The sequence below is a fragment of the Diabrotica undecimpunctata genome, chromosome 7, assembly GCF_040954645.1.
Source record: "Diabrotica undecimpunctata isolate CICGRU chromosome 7, icDiaUnde3, whole genome shotgun sequence".
NCBI classification, from domain to species: Eukaryota; Metazoa; Arthropoda; class Insecta; order Coleoptera; family Chrysomelidae; genus Diabrotica; species Diabrotica undecimpunctata.
In genome coordinates this window covers 99,702,579-99,724,885 of record NC_092809.1, presented here as the reverse complement: position 1 = coordinate 99,724,885, position 22,307 = coordinate 99,702,579, and the positions used below count along the sequence as shown (strand labels likewise).

The following is a 22,307-nucleotide window of genomic DNA, read 5'->3' as shown; positions in this document are numbered from 1 at the left end:
CTAAAGCTTTCTCTCTTTATATTTGAAGCATACAACATATACATTATAAAAACATGCAAACACTGCCAAACCAAAAAATTTTTTTCCATGGTTGACATTTGCGGCTATATTCAGCTTGTACCTTCGTTAAAGTTAAACGATTTTAAATAAACTTATAATAAAATTGTTTTATTGTCTGGTACAGAATTTACTTTCCAAGTTATAAGTTGGGAAGACAAGTAGGAAGATGACTTCTGGGTAAGGCTCTTAACAGGTTCAATCTTTCATAAGAAATTCTTGTTATGTTATACATAATATGCGCAAGACAATCTGATATTATAACACATTCATTTAATAAAAACGCTTAGCTAAGCTTTAAAATGTCTGTTGTAAAAAGTAAAAAAGGTTTGAGTGGAATAATAAACGTATTAAAAATAAATCTTTATTTTAAACAAAAATGGAAATATTGCATTGGTTCGCAATAACAATGTTCTTTAAAATGTTGGAAGTTTATCATTACATCTTTTTAAATACCTTTTCAACATAGTCTAAAAGTATTAACACCTTTAATAGGAACGTTACAAAATTTAACTTTATTTAATTTAATTTAATGTCAAATTATTGTAAAAGGTTATAAGAAATACAGAAATTTCTTATTATATATCTAAAAGATTTTTCATAATGTTGTATTATCTATACTCTTAAAAAGAAATACAAAAATTATATAGAAATGACATATTTTAAATGAGCCTTATTAAAAATTTACTGTTTGCTCTTGTATTATTGCTACTTTACTATTTAAGGAAGTATGTATCAGAGATATTGGTATTTATAAAGAATCCGTAGACATACAAAATACAAATAGACGGAGCCCTGCAATACAAATCCGTTCCCACAGTGCGGCAGAGAAAACTGAAGTAAAGCACCTGCACTTTTTCCAATGGGCCGAGTTAATCGACCACGTGACCTTCTCTTCACTTGTATTTGGATTGGGAAGGTCACGGGGAGATACATTAGAGATTTTTGCGGAAGCAAATCAATTAGTGATAATGAACATCTGATTTAAGCTACACCCAAGGAAATTGTACACCTGGAAATCTCCACAGGATTTTGTGGGAAGGATTGTAAGAAATATTAATTACATGCTAGTAAAGAGGTATAGGAACAGCTGTACATCTGTCAAAACATAGCCGAGGGTAGACATAAATTCTGATCACGGTACCCGTTGTAGGTAATTTCACAGTCAGAATGAAGAAGGTTACAAGTAAGTCGATGAAGAAGTATGATGTTAGAAAACTGAAATATCCCAATGAGTGAAAACCTCAATACAAAGGTGCTAAAATGTAGGAACTATAGAGGAAAGTTTGACTATAATATAAGAAACAGTGAGCGAAATAAACGAACACCTGAAGAAAGATACAGAGAAATTGAAATTGTGGATGACCAATGAAATACTTGAACTTATGGATCAGAGAAAAAAAAACAAAGAAAATCTCCAAGAATATAAGAGAATACATACCATCGTCAGAAGAAAGATAAGAGAAACAAAAAACAGAACAATGTCAAGAAATAGAGGAGTATCAGACTTGATATGATAACTTCAATGTCTATCGAAAGGTGAAGGAAATAGATGAAAAGTTTAGTACAACTACTTGGGAAATATAAGCAATGAGTCGTGAGACAATACCCAAGAGATAAAATTTCGCATCGGAAAGGCAAAAAGTGCGTTCTTGACTATGAGCTCTGTGTTCAAGAGCCATGACCTTACCCTATAAACAAAAATAAGGCTACTTAAATGTTACGTGTACTCAGTGCTTCTGTACGGAGTAGAAACGTGTAAATTGAAGGCGGAAACTCTATCAAAAAAAGAGCCGTAAGCTGCAGTACTTGGGGACATATAATGAGAAATCAAGGCAGATATGAGCTACTCCAATCCATTTTGCAAGGTAAAATAGAAGGAAAAAGGGCCCCAGGACGAAGAAGAATATCCTGGCTTGCTAACCTGAGAGCATGGTATAAAAATACCTCAACACAGCTATTCTGTATAGCAACCAACAAAGTCATCATAGCTATAATGATCGCTAACGTTCGGAACAGACACGCACCCTACGAAGAAGAAACTTAATTAACTAGCATTTCGTTATTAAGCCATTGGTGAAGATGGGAATGACGATGCAAACTATATGATAAGGGAATTACTTGAAGAATAATCAAAATGAGGTTTGGAAATTATTCTAAGAAAACTTAGTATCTCAAACTAGCAAACTATGATGCAAAGGATATAAAAAGGTGGGACACCTTAACATGTCAACATTAAATATTACCAATACTTAGGATTTCAGTTAAATGAAGATAGAAGTGATAATGCAGATATACAAAACAAAATAGGAAGAGGTAAAGCTATAACAATAAATTTACATTCCCGACTAAGAGATAAAAGTCAAATCAAAAGAAGAACAAGTTGTTCAGATCGTTGGTAGAAAGCACCTAACATACGGAGCATATTTGCTCGGAACATACTTATGTATTAAGCATATTAACATAATAGTTTAGATAAAACATATACATTGAGGCCAAGCTAATAATTAAGTAGGCATCTAAGTATAAAAATAATAAGGAAGGGTAAAAAAGAACATTTATAAGTATAAAAATTCCAAACTTAACATTTTTGACTCTTCGCTGGTTATACTTCCAACATTTGATATTAACTTTATGAAATATTCATAAAACGTTTCCCCATAGTGATCGTTACATGGGAATCATTCCTTTATTTCGCTTCCACTGAGCTCCACCTTTTCTATTGTGGTTAGCTCTAGATGATTTGTTGACGGTCTTCTTGTCCCTAGCCTTCAAAACGTCTTTCTCTTGACCTTGACCTTTCGCCTTTCCAACAACGTTTCCTTTTGGAGGCGGTCTGTGTTGTGTCCTAAATCTGGCTTCTCGCCTTTCTCTGATTAGAGCAGGATCTTCACAGAAGTTCATTTTAGACCTACAACATAAAAAATTAATTCTACAATAACTAGTTTAAAAAAATAAAGAATTTTAAGTATTGATGACTTGTAAATTAACTCACAGCTTTAAAATAACTTTAAATATGGTTTACCTATTAGTTCCAGAACCACTTGGGTTACTATCTACTGCAGTCCTGCTAACACCCTTTGCTTGATTTTGATCACTTTCTTCGGATTCGCTCGAATCGCTAGCCGCGTCTTCATGATTTGGATTATATGTAAGAATTTCTTTCTCAAGTTGATTATCAGCCACTTTAATGGGTACATCATCAAAGTCTCGATCGTCATATTCATCATCGTACAGATAGTTATTAGTATATTGTCTAAAAACGAATTTCAATCATTACATTTGGCGACAATAAATATATATGGAAGAATTGTGATTTTCAGTACAGAAGTTAAATTTTTTTTCTTTATTATTAGTCCATGCAGCCAGAAACGAAATGTGTCGGAAATATGCAGAATGAAGATTAACATACTGGGGCTTAGCGATATACAATGGCCTGAATCAGGAAAATGGAACAATGTATTATTCCGGTAACAACAACTCCAATCACAGGCAGGGAGTTGGCATTATAGTTGATAAGAATTCTCAAAAAGCTGTTTGTAACTTTGTTCCCTACTCGGATCGATTATTGATGCTGTCTCTCAACTCTCCTTTAAAACGTAAGATAAATATAATCCAAGTATATGCACCCACTGCAGAAAAGTATGAAGACGGCATAGAGAACTTCTATGAACAAATTGGCAATGTCTTAAAGCGGAATAAAAGACATGATATAAATATTATATTGAGAGATTTAAACGTGGAGAATTTTTTGGGGCGAAATGGACTCGGGGAGAGGAATGAACGTGGAGATCGGCTGGTTGATTTTTGTATTAATGAGGAACTCATAATTGCAAATACTTTGTTCAAACTTCCTAAACATATATTATATACACGGAAGTCACCAGCTGACAATAACAACAAAATAGTCAGAAATCAAATAGATACTATCGTCAACAGAAGATATAGAAATTCTATAATATCATCCAATACTTATCCAGGAGCGGGCATATTCTCCGATCACAATCCGGTTGTTTTGTCGATAAGAGTGAAACTAAAGAATGTAAAGCACCCTAGCTCCAACAAAATTATGGATACGAGGCGGCTCGAACAAGACAACACATATGCGGAAACGAAATTTCAAATAAACGAAAACTTAAGGAAAGAAGATAATGCAGAACTATAGACCAACAATGGGAAAAAATTCAACATGTCCTTGTGTCAGTTGGAAAAGAAACCCTCAAACCACTTGGGGAAAAAAACAAAACCTTGGATGACAGTAGAAATTCTTGAACTTGAAGCAAAAGACCTGAATAAATACAAAGAAATTCAGAAAAACATCAGAAAGAAAGAGGCAAAAGAGAGCTCTCTGATAGATGCAAGGAAATAGAAGATCTGGAGAAAAAGTATGATAGCTTTAATTTACACAAAAAAATCAAAGAAATTACAGGTTCTAGAAAAGGCACAAGAACGAATATCCTTAAAAATGATAAAGGAGATATTATTACTGATATGAAGGAAAGATTGTGTCACTGGACCAAGTACATCCAAAAACTATTTAATAATGAAAGAGAAGAACTATCATTAGAAACCACAGAGGATACCGGACCACCAATATTACGGGAAGAAGTCATCTATGCCATCAAAAACAGAAAAGAGGGCAAAGCTACCGGACCAGATGATGTGCCCATGAACTTATTAAAATTCATCCAATTGTTGTATTCTTTAATCTAATATATCAGACTTCCACAATCCCCAGACAATGGCTGAAATCGACCTTTATCGCAATAACCAAAAAGTCAAGTGCAATATCCTACTCAGATCACAGAACAATAGCTTTAAACACTTAAAACATTTTTGAAAATAATACACAGCAGAATTGTTAAAATTGTTGAATATGAAATTAGTGACACACAATTTGGCTTTAGAATTGGTATGGGCACAAGAGATGCTTTGTTTGGCTTGAATGTGCTGGCCCAGAGATGCATAGATATGAATCAGAACATGTACTTATGTTTTGTAGATTTTGAAAAGGCATTTGATAAGGTTAAACATAAAAAGCAAAAATATTGACAGTCGTGATATGAAAATTAATCTATATTGAAATCAAATTGCCAAGGTAAGAGTTGACAACCAGAACACCCGAGATATCAAAATACAGAGAGGAGTCCGGCAGGGTTGCATGCTGTCACCACTACTCTTCAATGTCTACAGTAAAGCGGTATTTAAAGAAGCGTTCTCAGACTCAATAGAAGGTATATCTATCAATGGAGAAGTTTTGAATAACTTGCGTTTTGTAGATGATACAGTAATAATGACGGATAACAACAATGATTTACAGAACGTAATGCAACGACTTAATGAATGCTGTCATGAATACGGATTCAGGATGAATTTGAAAAAAACTAAATGCATGATCATGACTAAATCAGCAGATGCAAACATCCAATTGATTGTTGAGGATACTGTAATTGAGAGTGTGGATACCTACAAATACTTAGGAACATAGATAACATCAAATGTAGAACAAACCAGGGAAATTAAGACATGTAATGAAATAGCATGTGCAGCATTTGTTAAACTTAAAAAGTTTCTTTGTTGTCGGGATATAAGGTTAGGACTACGCCTAAGAATGTTTCGATGTTACGTGTTACGAGAATATCATGGACTCAAAGAATGTCAAACGCAGAAGTTACTAAAAGAATAGGAAATGAAGCAGAAATAATATTGACTGTTAAAAGAAGAAAAGTTGAGTACTTAAACGATGTTATGAGAGGTCAAAGATACTCATTATTACAGCTTATTATGCAAGGCAAAATTCGATGAAAGCGATTCCTTCGAAGCTCTCGTTTTCAGATCTCTTTTTCTTAAAACAAATACTGGTTAGACCACGGTAAAATAGGTATACAAACAAAAGGAAAGACATTTAAAGTTACAAGCCTAATCTAGTTATTCAACAACTTAATTTTAGACTGAAATTTCTTACAGTTTTTTCTAAGGGTGTCTGACTGATGTGCTGACTTGCTACAAATAAAAAATATATGATCCAAATCTGCCCGTTTCTTTAAATATCGCAAATATTGTTGTTGTAGGGGTGAAGTCTACTGTGTTTATAAATCCTTCACATAATGGAGGTGAGTTTCTATTGTGATTGTGAGTAAGTTTTTGACTCTACACTTAACCATAATTTTTTCTGCTAATAATTATGTTCTCAGTTCTAACGCAGGTTCCACAGTGTCTATTTTTAATTGTTCAATGGTTGGAGTTGATTTCATTGCATCAATGCAATTACAAAGCTTTGTTTTGTAAAGTATCTAATTTTTTGAGTAATTTATTATTTGCACAACCATATATGAAGCTACCATATTCTATAATGGATCTTATATATGATTTATAAAAAGTGAAGGCTGTTTGCCGAGATATTTTATTTGGTTAGTTAAAGAAAAATTAAGGTTATTCAGTTTTATGGCGGTACAATTTGGAATATTGTGTCGGATGAAAATGGTCACTTTCGATTTATGCGGAGACAAATCAAAACCTAGATTACTTATGTTCTGGATCTTCTTCTTCTTCTTCTGCTTTTTATACAGACATGACTCTGTCTGTTTTTCAATGTGCCTTCAGTAAGTTGTCGTTCCATCGTTTTCGTGGTCTTCCTATTGGGGAACCGTCTCTTGCCGTCATTACTACTCTATTTGTTGTCATTCGGCTTATATAATCGTTCCATTCTACTCTTCTATTTCTTACCCAGTTCTTGATGTTCTCCACCTTGCATCTACGTCGTATATCTGTACTTCTAGCTCTGTCCCATAGTGTCTTACCATCAATTTTTCTAAGTGTTTTCATCTCTGCTGTTTCTAACATCCTTTTTGTCCGCTCTGTGTCAGGTCTTGTTTCTGCCGCGTATGTCATTATTGGTCTGATGACTGTTTTGTAAATTCTGTCTTTCGTTTCTTTCGCGATATTTTTATTTCTCCATATCGTTTCATTTAGGCAGCCTGCGGCTCTGTTTGCTCTATTCACTTGATCTTCCACTTCGGTTTCGAGCTTTCTGTAGCTAGATAATATTATGCCTAGATATTTAAACTACATCACTTGTTCTATTATCTGACCTTCCAGCTCCAATTTACATCTTAGTAAATTTGCTGTTGTAACCATGCATTTTGTTTTTTTTGGGTAAATTAACATGTTAAATTTTCTGACGGATATATTACATTGGTGTAGCATACGTTGTAAATCATCTTCAGTTTGAGAGAGTAGTATTGCGTCGTCTGCATAGCAGATTATTTTAAGTTGTTTTTCTCCTATTTGGTATCCTTTTTTAGTTTTTACTTTTTTTATTATTTCGACCATAATCAGGTTGAACAATAGAGGACTCAGGGAATCTTCCTGTCTTATCCCATTGCCAGCTTCAATAGGGTCGGTTAGTTCTTCTTCTACCTTTACTTTTATTGTGTTTTTTTGGTAGATATTTTCGATCGTTTTGATTATTCCTAGAGGTATCTCTCTTGCATACAGTAAGTGGATAACGTCTTTTAATTTTACCCGGTCAAATGCCTTTGTAAGGTCCACGAAACATAGATATGCCGGTTGTATTCTAATGATTTCTCTTGCACTTGCCTCATTATAAATATAGCGTCGGTGCATGATCTTCCCGGCCTAAAACCTTGTTGTTCTTCTGCTAGTGTTATAATTTTATTCAATTTATTTGTTATCACTTTGGTTGTTGTTTAATAAATTAATTCCTCTATAATTTTCCGGTCCGATTTGTCTCCCTTTTTGAAGAGAGGTATTGGGATGCTTGATCTCCATTCTTGAGGAATTCTGTTTTGTTCTATTATTTTTTGGATTAATTTTAATAGTTGTTTGGTCAGCGATCTTCACTGATATTCTTTTCCTGTATAAGTATTCCGTGGATTCCGTATTTAGTCCTTCGACTTTATTCGTCGAAATTCGGTAGAATTTGGTTCCCTTTATTCGGTAGAAATACCGAATTTATCTCTTCACCCAGTGCTCTCGCTTTATAAGATAATTTACAGAATCCGTTAAAGTCTCCCAGTGGGATCAGACAAGATGATTAACGAAGCCCATTACTATTTAATATCATTAAAAGTAGTGCTCAAAGGCAAATGATATAAAATGGGGAATGTGGAAGGGAAAAACCTTTGTTATGCAAACGATGCTGTTGCTGTAGCGGAAATAAAGACGATCTTCAGAGGCTCTTGCTTAAAACAAAAGGTAAAAAGCCTGAATATGACGCTCTTTACTCTTTTTTTTATACTCTCACACAACATTCAACATTTCTCTATCAAGTACAAATTTCACTGACATTCTATCAGTCCTTATTACAACTTCTATGTTCTGTTTCATTTCTTTATCAGTAATTTGATCTACCTGCACAGAAGAAGACCTATTTTTAGCGAATGACAGGGCCATCTATGTGGTCCACCATTGAAAATACAAAATTTAAAGCTGTTGGTGTTCAGGACACGGAAAGTAAGTATGTATCAGCAATGTGTATCCTTCACCTAGTTCTACCTGCCTTTGTCCTTTCTACTTCGTCTCTCGAATACACATATTTTGGACTCGTCTTCTTTTACGCACATTTATCAACTACATCTCTGTATAATACCTGTAAGAAATAGTGCCGAACGAAAATCCGAATAAAGTATATTTTCTTACGGAACATTTTACTCCGGAGATGCCTTAATTTCAGTATAATTTTGTTATGTTAGCGGTCTTTTCATTATTATTCAATAAAAAGATTTTCGGACATTAATGCTGAGTGCCTTCCAGCACGATTTGGCCAATATACTACCAATGCAGCCAAAGTAGTTTCAAAGACACAGCCTGTAAAAAAATGTGGCACACCCTGTATAGTTACTTGAATTTTGCACAAAATTAAATTGAAATAGTTGATGAAAACGCCACTGAAAAATTAACTTACACTCCCTCCAACACAAAAGACTTGATTTCCTTGAAATCTCTCTTATCATTCAGTAATTTCAAAGTGTCATCATAATCTGGCTTCTTGCCATGATAAGCTAACACGGGTTTCTCAGATTCTGGTTCTGGTGGTATTCGAATTTGGTCAAATGGAATGTTGGACAAATGCGGCGGCAGATTTTCTTCTAATATAGCATTAATTACTTCAGCAGAATTAAAATTATAGGATTCGAGGCATTGTAACACAAAACCTGAAATATATAAAAATTATAGTTCTTTATTTAGCAATTACTTTGCAGTAATTGTTGCGTTTTAGTTATAAAACGCAAATAAAAATCTTGTAAATATAAAACAAAATAGGATAAAGTGAAATGGAAAAATCCCTTGATGAAAATTTTTAAAGATTAGGAAATCAACTAAAAATCTGTTTAACAGAAGTTAAATCAATGATATTGAAGGCAATTTCAAAAAACACCATACTCGTGAATTATTCTATCAGGTTTTAAATTACAACTGAGCAAATTTAAACCTCCAACGTTACATATTAGACGGCTTGATGGTAAATTAAACCTTAACGACCAATCCTGTACAGCAGCTTTTGGGGATTACTTGCTATCCCTACTTAATGCTGAGATCCCTAAACTTCTATCCTACTGTGTCTCCTTTCGAAAGTCCTCCGTTCACTTTAGATGAAACTAGGGAAACTATATGTGGCATGAAAAACAACAAATCTGGTGGTGAAGATTGTATTTTGGTTGAAATGTGGAAATTTGTCGATCTTGACACGGTAAAGCACCTTCACTATATTATTCTTAATATTTGGGAATCAAAAACTCTACCCTTTGATTGAACAATAGCACTTATTCACCCACCGGATAAAAATTTGTAAAAAAAATGCAGAAAACAATGAAAAATGGAGTAGAGCCCTTGGGCCTACTAGGTCCATGGCTTGATTTACTGTTTTTACTGATATTAAAATAAAAATACAGCTAAAACACCTGAAGAAATGTCGATTGAAATTTGTTTTATTTCAAATTTATGTGATTTAGTTTGAAATATAACATGCAAATACACTCTAGTTATGCTGATTTGGTATAACAATAAAACACTGAAAACTTTGTTTTCAAAACTTCCATAAAATTTATTATAATATCTTATCAGCTATATCATCTTACTACAGCTCGGCAGAGTGCCTTTCTTAATTGATCTATTTTTGGTATGTGTTTAGACTTTATAGTCTTTAACTGAATAGATTGAGGAGGGGAGAACTGTTTGCCTCAAGTTGGTCATTCAGAATTATGACTGTATTTTTTAATTTGTTGTTATAAATTTCTAAAATTCTAATAAAGCCTTTATAATGCCTTTATTTTGGATGTGAAGAATTTGAAATTCGTCATTAAAATAATGATTATGGTCAAGAAGGTGAAGAGCGTATGTAGAGCCTGTTTTTCTATTATTGAAAGTCCTTTTATGTTCTGCTATACGTTTGTTAAAAGTTCTACCAGTTTGATCGATGTAAGTTTTTGGCAGTCGCCACGTTTAAGTTTGTGTACACCACTGTTTAAGTGCTTTTTATTTTGGCTCTTGTTGTTTTTAATATGTGTACAAACTTAAATGTGGCGACTGCCTAAAAACTTACATCGGTCAAACTGGTAGAACTTTTAACAAACGTATAGCAGAACATAAAAGGGCTTTCAATAATAGAAAAACATATTCTACATACGCACTTCATTTTCTAGATCATAATCATTCTTTTAATGACGAATTTCAAAATGTTCACATACAAAATAAAGGCATTAAGCAATCTTTATTAGAATCTATGGCAATTAACAAATTAAAAAACACAGACATAATGCTGAATGACTAATTTAAGACAAACAGTTCTCCCCTCCTCAACTTATTCAGTTAAATACTATAAAGTGTAAACACATACCAAAAATAGATCACTTGAGTAAGGCACTCTGCCGAAACAGCTGTAGTGATAAGATATGATAATAAATTTTATTGTTATGTAAAATGAATTTCCATCAAGTAACGATCGAATCCATCACTTATGTTGATTTGGACATAACTACTAACTTACCATCTCCTAAATGCGGTAAAGTATCAACAATTTCCTTAATTTTACTTTCTATGTCATCGTCACTTACTCCTCCATTAATATTGGAAGGTCCTGCTGTCGGTTCTGGCTCCTCTTCTACTTCTATTTCGGGTGGTTTGAATTTCTTGAATATATCCTCAACTGTTTGTTTCTTTAACTTCGACAAACGTTGTAATTTTTTATGCCTAGGTAATTTATTTATACACGATATTATAAATTCAGTTCGTGTATGATCTCTACACTGTCAGTTAAGAAATATAAAATTGATTAAATAGAATAGAATAGAATTTATTTAGTCAATATACAAAAATAGTTTTGTTTTTGATAAGTCAAAGAAATAGTGAAAATTTTTACATACATACATATAAAATTTTTGCGAATTTAAATATTACAAACAGATATTTATTATTAATAATTTTAAGAAACGACAAACACACTAAATAAAAATATAAAAACATGAAATATCGTCATAATAGGCAAATACCTTGACCAAACTAGCAGTATTGTGTAAAAGCTGTACTTAGGTACCCCGTTTTTGAATAGAAACAATGTTTTTAAAAAGTGTGATTTGATTTTAAGCTTAAACGATAATAAGTTAAGACTTTTTTTGGCTTTTATAATATATATATATATATATATATATATATATATATATATATATATATATATATATATATAAGGTAGAGTGAAGGTAATGGCATAATACCTAAATCCAGAAATAAAGGTTTACAGTGTCCCCTATACTCTGCTCTTGCACGTATCCTCACTACTCTTTTTTGTAGTTTAAAAATTCGATCTGCGTGAGAAGAATTACCCCCAACAGTTATTTCGTAATGTAGATGGCTATAGAATAGAGCACAGTAGCACATTCTAAGGGTACTTTTAGGAATCATATAAACTAAGTTGCGTATTAAAAATATACTTGTAGCAAATCTAGAACTTAAGTAATCTGTATGAGCACTCCAATCCAAATTATCATCTAGAAAGATTCCTAACAGTTTAACACTATTTCTTGAGATATACTTCCAATCGGAACTAAAAATCAAATTCTGATTTTTCTCTACATTTAGCTTCAGCCCATTATGTAAATTCAGTTTTGTTAGTAATTCAATTTTGGATTAAAAATGGTTTAAATTTAATGATTTTTATAAACAAATCATTTTAATCCATCCATTCAATAGTCACTTCCATATTTGTCGTAAGCCAAGCCCTACAGCCAAGTTTGTTAAAGAATCACGTGGAAATTAATAAACTAAAAAACATGAGCATCATTTTTAATCACCAACTCGAAACCTACTACTTCTTTCTCACTAAATCTCTTCACCTAACCTAACCTACATTTCTGATCAATAAATTTTCTGGTCAGACCGCAAAGATGGGCGAACGGGACTTGAGTTTTATTTTGGGTAGTGATTAATGTTGTTAAAAGCTAAGATCTTATAGAATAGCGAGGGAAATAATATAGATAGAAAGGGAATAAAAAATTAATCTAATAATCTAATAAAGTTTAAGAGCCCTAATGTAAGAAGAATCAACAATGAATTAATGGCTTTGTACAAAGAATCTATCATCAGCAAGTTCGTCAAGTCGCAAAGGATCAGATGGTTGTGATATATAGAAAGTCAAAATTGACATAAAACCGGCATTCTAAATTTTCGCCTAATTCCTTTGTTTCAAATGGGACACCCTGTATGTAATTTATTATTTTAGAAGAATACGTTTATCACTATCGATCTGTATTGGTATTCGCTGTAACTATCTCTTGCAGTTTTCAAATAAATTAAATTTATACACTTTTTTCACAAAAAATTTAAAAACCTATGCTTCTAAAATAATGAATCACGTACAGGGTGTCCCATGTGAGAAAAAGAAATTAGGCAAAAAAGACAAATTTAGTCTGTAAACAATACAGCTGTATGTGGTTAATAAGTTTCTAATTAATTTAATTTTTTATTCAAATTATATTAGAGGATATTGAACTTTATATACATGGTAGAAAAGTGTAATTTTCATCCATTATAACTCAAAAACAATTCAAAATAGGTATTGGGAAGTACTAACAAAAAAATGTTCAGAATAACGTAAATATATCTAAAATTAAAAAAATATACAGGGTGTCCCACTAAAAAAACGATGTTATAAGCAACATCTGGTATAACCGGAAGTAGAAAATAGATGAAAATATTTTCATTACTGTTCACTGTTCAAAATCCCATAGACCCAATTTTCATGATTCAATTACCTTTAGTTCTCGAGATATTTCTAATTGGCTGTTTATCTGCCGCACCCTGTATAATTAAATTTGAATTTTGATTAAAATAATTGTAATTAGTTAATATTATTATTGTATTTTATAAAAAATGCCCAGCTCTTAACGGTCTGTTGTGAGTATCAATAAATAAAGTAATTTTTATTACACTATATTCTCACACTGATAATACTCTTACAATAAAAACCTGTACTTACGTCTAGCATTAAAACAATGATAATAAAAAAGGATACATTAGGGTACAACTAGCAAACATTTCATTTTGGTTAGAAACGTTATACTTCATATTATAATCACAGATAAAGTAATCGTCCTCAAGGGCTACAGTCATCAATTTTAAATACAACTCTACTAAATCTTCTTGTTTCTTGTCATCACCCCTAAAATGTTCCAATACTTTATTATACAAAAACAAATTTTAACGATAAAGTATAGTTTTTGCTTCCAACTACTACTTTACTAACTTATTAAACTAGATATAAACGACAAACGTTTTAAAAATAAAAGACACGAGAATACGACTGGTTTTGGAGATGATCAGCCACCATTAGTGAGTGTGAGGCATAAAAAAGATTAAACACAACTGGCCGATTACGAAATGCCGAAAATGAAAGCCAATAAGTGTGTAGTTCTACCTTCTTTGATGTTTTTCTAACTACGTATTCCAGTGTTAAATTAAACAGTGTTGGTGCCTGCTCACCACTCTTATTTTAATCCTTGTGTTATTTAAAATGGATCTGTCATCTCACGTGGTATCTGAGTCACTGTGTCCGTCATCGTCATTGGGATGAACCAAACTAATTTGGATGGTATTTCAAATTCACTTATTCACAAATTCAATTATTTTTTATAGGTAAATGTTCCCTGTATATTCTTTAAAGTCGACGAAAATCCTCAGATCCTCAAAAAAAAATTATATAGATACTAGAACGTGGCCAGATTCTAACGGGATTCTAGAAAGTATGATGTTCTACTAAAATGCTATTGTTTTGTAACATCAAAAATTTTCTTTGCAGGTACACTACATAATATATAAGCTATAGTATCGTGTTCGCCACTTAGTGGCAAACAGACTTTGGTCTAATAGTCTTCATCGTTTCTCCACTGGTGGTAACAACTAAAAACTGATTGATTTTTTCTGTTTTAATATATTCGTTATTTCCTCAGCTATATTGTATTCAGCCAGAGTACAGAGCCTTCTTTAAGTCAATACATCAAAATTTGTTTTAAATTAAATCTATTTTTATCCATAGCGTCCTCCTGATATGCCGTTATACGTTCATTAATAACGAAGATGCTGTGTAGTACCCTTTTTTCTATCTTAATATATTTAACAAACGAGGACAAACACTACTAGAATTTCTATTACAACAAAATCTATACCAGATGAATAGTTTCTTCTCTAAAAAAGACCACAGAAGATGGACGTGGAAAAGCTCAGATGGCAAGATCAGAAACGAGATAGACTACATAATCAGTGACAAAAAACATATATTCAACGATGTCACAGTCCTTAATAGCTTTACCACAGGCAGCGATCATAGAATGGTAAGAGCCAAACTAAAATTAGACTTAATAACAGAAAGATCCAAAATGATTAGGAAGAAAGCCAACCCGATATGGAACGACCCAACGAATTTAAATGAATACCAAGACAATATCAATAAAATCCTACAACAAAATGAATGCTTAAAAAACTACGAAAAATAAATAAGGAAGTATCAAAAGCTATAAGGAAAGATTTAAGAATGAAAAGGTCCATCGAACTATAGAAGAGAATAAATATCTGAAAGTCCTGAGAAGATGGCTAAACAATGGAAAATGTAAAATACACAAACTAAAGAACAAAGAAGGAGTCCCCATATCAAATAGAGAAAAACTACTACACATAGTTGAAGACTTCTATCAAGAGCTATACACAAGTCAAAGAGAAGACCAAACGAACTTGGAAGCCGCCGCATCACGCAAAATCATTAACCAGGGTTCAGAGCTCATGCCAGAGATCACACTAAGCGAAATCCAAGATGCAATAAAAAAGACGAAAAACAACAAAGCAGCAGGAGAAGATGGAGTCGTAATAGAAGCTATAAAGATGGGCGGACGTGCCCTTCTCAACCAAATAAAAATTTTGTTTAACCTTTGTCTAACAGACTGTTGCATACCGGAAACATGAACAGAATAAGCAAATTATATATATTGATACCGTCGTGTGATATCTCGTACGTTGCTTTACGTTCAGCAATAACGAAGAAAAGGTATACGCCCTTTTTTTTGGTAGTCGCCTACTTCGTTTTTTCATTTAACGTATCACACGCTCCAATCGAACCAATAACAACGGAGATATGATGTAATGCCACTGCTGGGGTTTTCGATACGGACCGACCGACAGACAGAAGAAGCAAATTGTATATATATATATATATATGTATATATATATATATATATATATATATATATATATATATATATATATATTGATACTGTCATGGGATATCTCGTATGTCGTTATACGTTCATTAACAACGAACATAAAGTGTAGTGCCCTTTTGGTAGTCGCCTTGTTTGTTTTTTCCATCCTAACATAATCCTTATCCCCTCTCCTTTCATTTACCGAACCACACGCTCCAGTCGGACCAATAACCACGGATATATGATGTAATGCCGGAGCTGGGGTTTTCATTACGGATAGACAGAGAGAATAAGCAAATTATATAATATTGATTGTGTATACATTCAACATACTTCTTAAGAACAGTAATTCTTTAATAATAAAGTATATTGACTTACACTCTATAATGGACTTTTGTGGACAATATGTTAGAAGCAAAACGGTACACTACAAATAAGCTATAGTCTCGTGTTTGTCACTCCTAATGATTTTTGATTAATATGTGCATAAAACACTAATTTTTATTTTACAATCAAAACATTTAAAAACCTACCTCCAAATGATCATCAATTTTGTCATTATTTCAAATATTTAATATTTATTCGAATATAGAAACACTAACAATTTTATTGCAAAACTTTGTCCGTTTGTCAGTCATTTTTTAGTAGGTAGTTTTTTGTAAACGAACATGTTAGGTTAGGTTAGTAATATAAATAATAATAAAGTGAATGTGAAGACATAATTAAGATAAAAAATACTAAAGAAAGTCTAGTTATTGAAAAAAAAAGAAATACGAAAATAAAGAAAAAAGTGCCTCAATTAGCAAGTCAATTTTTTTAACCGATTATGATTATGATACCTGTACGAAAATGAATAACGAAGCGATGTCGTTATTTAGTATGTAAGAGTGATAAACGCTCTAAATCATTTATAGCATTTTTCAAATAAAAATGATTGCACGTCATTGAAGATTTACGACGTCAGAACCCCACAGCGTTGCCAAAACATCAGAATAGTTAGTAAGTGAGGAATTTTAAAATGTCAACTATTTGTCAAACTGTTATATTAACAGTAAATATACTTAGTTTTAAGACTACTGCAACACACTAAAATACATAAGAAAACATTTTAATACAAAATTATATGTTCTAAATTTTAAACTTACCTCTTTTAGAGCATTAATAGTAAAAACGTCCCGCCGTTATTTCTTGTTTAAAATAATATATCTCATATCACATATCGCCAAACACGGAGATAGAAAAGCTACTATAAACAACGACACGCCCCCTCAAGCCGAAACCAGTGGAGGGGAGGCGAGTGGGAATTATAAATATTGCCTCCGTAGTACAACGCGTCGTCAGTTTCTGCTTACAAGCGAAGCATCAACATCTCCAGAAGATGCCAACCCCTAGTGTTGGCGAAACGTCGAGAACAAATCTCAACAGAAGACAACGGCCCAACAGCCCGAATAAACAGTTTAATAAGTTAGACGATGGCCGTGAAAGCCTAACGCAATTTATCAGTCGCCTCTACGGGGAGGAGGTAACTACATACTACAGAAGACTAGATTGTCTACGGAAGAAGAAAGCTCAACTTCTTGCGTCGTTAGCTTTTCTATCACGATGTCGAGACAACGGGGTACTACCGAACTTCTTACGAACGAATCGATCCATCAGAACAAGTCAAGCCAATAGAATATATACACGCATGGAAAAAGCACTATTACGAGAACGAATACATGACACCAGACGAAATTTGGCGAAGGTTGACAAGGAGCTTCTAGATTTGTTTTACGTTTTGAGCAGCAGGTTGAAATATGAAGATTGGAATAAAATTGAATCCATTTGTTACAGAAAAATGGAAAATGAACTAGAAAGGAACACTGAACGCCAGAAAAACAAATACGAACGCTTAACCAAACATAAGGAGGTAGAATCAAAACAAAACACAGAAAGAACAGTGGTCAATCTTTCAGATAAAGTTTTAACTTCAGCTGAAACATCATTGTTAGCCAAAGGGGGAAATTTTGCGATTGTGCCTAAAGTTATACCCAAAGAAGACATCATCGCTAATATAGAGTATGCGATCCGCAACTTACCAATCGAAGCAGCTGAAGAAATAAGGACAGAATCAGCAAGAATTTTGCATAAAGCTAAGACACCGAAAAATAATTTGAGCCACCAAGAAATACGTGCCATAAAATCGTTAAACGCAGACAAAGATGTTGTAATTTTACCAGCAGACAAGGGAAACGCCACGATCGTAATGAAGACAGCCGACTACAAAACGAAAATACAAAATCTTCTAGATCCTGCGGTTTATAAGAAACTTAAAAAAGATCCCACAGCAGTCACCCTACGGAAAATCAACAGACTTATTAAATCTTCGTCCATACCAGAGGAGATAAAGCCAAGAATATGCAACAGCGAAGCAGTCCCACCACGCTTGTATGGCTTGCCGAAAATACACAAAGACGATGTACCTCTCCGCCCTATTGTGAGCTCCATAGGATCTCCGTCTTACAGCCTTGCAAAACATCTGGCCGATATTTTACAACCACATATAGGAAAAAACGATGCCTTTGTAAAAGACTCCGCCCATTTTATTGAGAAGATCAAAGGAATAACTTTGCAGGAATCTGACATTCTTGTTAGTTTTGATGTGGTTTCCCTATTTACAAGAGTCCCCCTAGAAGACGTTCTGAATTTAATTGAGGGACTAGTTTCCAAGGATATGGTGGAATTATACCGTATTTGCCTAACTACCACATACTTTTCATGGGAAGACCAAATTTATGAACAGATGGATGGAGTAGCAATGGGAAGCCCACTAAGCCCGGTCGTAGCCAACCTTTTCATGGAGCATTTAGAGAAGAAGATAATGGACTCAGCATACAAGCCTAGGGTATGGTTCAGATACGTTGATGACACCTTTGTGATTTGGGGTCACGGAGCAGAAAAACTAAACGATTTCCTGGCTTATATAAATACACTACATCCAAATATTCAATTTACGATGGAAACAGAAAAAGCTCAACAACTAGCGTTCCTGGATGTATTAGTAAATCGAAAGGAAGGTCACTTAGGACATAAAGTGTATCGAAAACCTACACACACAGACAGATACCTAAACAGGAACTCAAATCATCATCCTAGCCAAAAACAAGGTATCATCAAAACTTTGGCAGAGAGGGCGAAGAGAATTTGTGAACCACAACATCTCCAAAGTGAACTTCTTTATATTGAAAAAGCGCTCACCTCTAATGGGTACACCAGAAGAGAAATACACAAGGCGATGAACAACGTATCTAGAAGAAGGGACGAAGAAACAGAATGTAAAGGGAAAGCGTTCTTGCCCTATATATCGGGGGTAACGGACAGAATTGGGCGAATACTCAAGAAAGCCAACATAAAGACCATCTTCAGACCTACAAAGAAGATCAAGGATTGTTTAAGATCGGTAAAAGACAAACGCGACCCATTAGCAACGGCCGGAGTATACCGAATACCATGCACATGTGGAATGGTATATGTGGGAACCACAAAAAGACACACCAACACCAGGATAAATGAACATAAAAGCCATTGTCGTTTAGGACATATCGACAAATCTGCCGTTGCCGAACACGCTTTGGGAAGCGGAGAACATCGAATACTATTTGAAGAAACACAGATGCTGGACAAAACTTCACAGTACTACCCACGGTTATATCGGGAAGCGGTGGAAATATACAAGCACCCAAACAATTTCAATAGGATAGAAGAAGGACTAAAAATCAACAAAACATGGATACCAGTATTAAAATCCAAAAACGCCCTTCCCGCCAAACACGGAGATAGAAAAGCTACTATAAACAACGACACGCCCCCTCAAGCCGAAACCAGTGGAGGGGAGGCGAGTGGGAATTATAAATATTGCCTCCGTAGTACAACGCGTCGTCAGTTTCTGCTTACAAGCGAAGCATCAACATCTCCAGAAGATGCCAACCCCTAGTGTTGGCGAAACGTCGAGAACAAATCTCAACAGAAGACAACGGCCCAACAGCCCGAATAAACAGTTTAATAAGTTAGACGATGGCCGTGAAAGCCTAACGCAATTTATAAACAAAATTGTTACTCTAAAAAAGCGGCGTTACTAAAGGTAAAACACTTTATACAATTTTACCACACGCTGAACTGTCATTAAAATTTGAAGTATTCCCATAACAGTTGCGGACAATTGTCGAATCTATTTAATTAAAATTATAATTTTGTGAAATATTAGACTTAAAAAGTTATTTCATAAAATATATATTATTAATAATAACAAATGTTTTTGGTTAATTAATCAATATATTTCTAAAATTCCCAATATATTGATGATTACATTTTTCTGATTATTATACCATGTTGACGCATATGAAAGATCGAATAGTTCCGTATAGGATTCGTATTATTAGCTGTGTTAGGAAAATTTGAACTGTAAGGTTGACGTTCTGGAAATTTGAAATATAAGTGACGTCACTTTATATAAGTTGTGACGTGCAACGTTTTTACTTTGAAAAGTGGTATAAAGACAATACATACTATTTTATACATTTTCCAAAGCATTTATTTTTTTATCAACAACGTTATTTCTTTATTAAATAAAAATATTTATTTAATAAATATTTCTTTATAAAAATCCAATGACATATGACGAACACAAACTAGATCATTAAAAGTTATTTTAACGTACACAAACTATATATTATTAAAAAATATTAGTAGTAGTTTTTATGGATAGGTGACGCTGAGGTTTTTTCTTACGAAAAGACAGACAGAGTAAGCAAATTATAATATTGATACTTACATGCATTCCAAAGTTTTATCCAAACAATGGGTTACAAATAAGTGGTATACATCAACAAATTCCGAACGACCTATATTAATTTCATCGAATACCCTCTCAGACAGTGTTTTTTGTAATTCTAAGTCTTCTCTATCACTAATGAACTCATAGAGTTCTCTGTAAATGCTTACATATGTAAAAGGTATCCTAAAACAAAACAAACTATTTGACATCCATTAATATATGTTATCCATTCATATCCAAGTTGCTGTTTGGTATACATGTGATCAAGTGTAAACTTGATCTTTAGAATCAATAAGCCAGATAGATGCTGGAAATAATTAGATTTTTACGAAATCAATCTAAAAACTTTTTACGAAAGCAAACGCCAAGGTGGGTTGGAAGTATGCTTACCTAAAAGGCAAATCTTTTTCTATACACATTTCTATTGCTGGTTTATAAAATTCCAAAAGCGTATGTAGAAGGGCCATTGTGTTTAAAAGATAATTGACCACTGAATAAATCCAAGTCAAATCAAATACTGGTGGACGTGGACCTATAGCTATTGGGACAACTACTGCACCCTCACTAAAACCACAGACATGTCCTCCAATCATTTCCATAACCTAAAAAATATAATGTGTATATGTTTGTTTTCTAGAATCTTAACGTCTTTCGGTGGAAATCAATGGATGAGCGTCATCGAGACATAAGACATATCTTTACTGTACTTATACTTTTCTTTGAAGTAATCGATTCGCCCGCGAATTCCAATTCAAAGCAGCATATCCATTTTTAATTAGATACTGCTCCATTAGAAAAAATTTGTACGTAAAACGTGGCTCTAATAATAAAACTAGTATACATTTCACATTGAAGTGAGTGAAATAATAATGATTTTCATATTAACATAGTAACATAGAAATATCCATATCCACAAAGAAGACAATCTAATAGAATTATATATTCAAAACCCCATAAGATAACCCATCTATATTAAAGTTTCAAAATTGTAGGCACTAATGTCTTACAACTGTGAATGCCTTAAAACGATGACATTGTTGCAAGGTTGTTATTTATTATAGATTCGTATTATTTTCTATTTTAATCATTCACAAGAAGAGATTGTCACACAGTCAATCGGCACTGAAAGCACTAGCGTATTAGGAAGTGACATCCAGCCTGGTGGGGGACTACATCGGAGAACTGAATAAACGCAACGAAAAAGTAGATGAACATGCTAAAAGAGGATCGAAAGAACCAAAAGGATTAGCAGTGACCCTGAGAGCACCAAAGGCTGCAGTCCGCACGACCGTAGTAATGAAAGTAATGAGGAGATATTGAGAGAGTATCCCAAAACAAATACATGGGAAAATCTTCTTTGTGGACTGTACAAAGAAAACAAGCTAACTGCTCCATATGAGCAGAAATAACCCTTTCATCATTCTCGACACATATATATCCCAACAGATGTTGATAAGAAAGATTGGCTCTTATTTAGACGAAAAATGTTCGCATCTATTGGTATTCAGTGTTTTTAAATCTTTGTTGAGACAGACAACACAATATAAACCACATCAATGACTCATCAGTGACTCAATATCGAGTAATGACGAGTATGATCAAATAATTACAATGTTTGCATGCCGCTCGTGCCATTTTAAGAAAAATAAACCCATTAACGTGATCCATAGTAAATAATACACTTATATCAGTGGAGTAAACAACTAAAAGTAAGTGTAGTAGAGGTATAGATG

At 33.4% G+C, this 22,307-nt stretch overlaps 1 protein-coding gene across 1 annotated transcript in view; it reads right to left on the bottom strand.

The window, feature by feature from the left end:
* Positions 1-413: 413 nt before the first annotated feature.
* Positions 414-22,307, bottom strand: part of LOC140445647 (activating signal cointegrator 1 complex subunit 2) — a 42,163-nt gene continuing 20,269 nt past the window's right edge. Inside the window, exons 6-12 of the mRNA XM_072537869.1 lie at positions 20,965-21,176; positions 20,572-20,757; positions 13,586-13,732; positions 11,066-11,319; positions 8,984-9,233; positions 3,083-3,313; positions 414-2,968 (exon numbers count right to left, since the gene is read on the bottom strand). Coding sequence (XP_072393970.1) covers positions 2,728-2,968; positions 3,083-3,313; positions 8,984-9,233; positions 11,066-11,319; positions 13,586-13,732; positions 20,572-20,757; positions 20,965-21,176 — 1,521 coding nt within the window. The 3' untranslated portion in view covers positions 414-2,727. The remainder of the gene's footprint in view (positions 2,969-3,082; positions 3,314-8,983; positions 9,234-11,065; positions 11,320-13,585; positions 13,733-20,571; positions 20,758-20,964; positions 21,177-22,307) is intronic.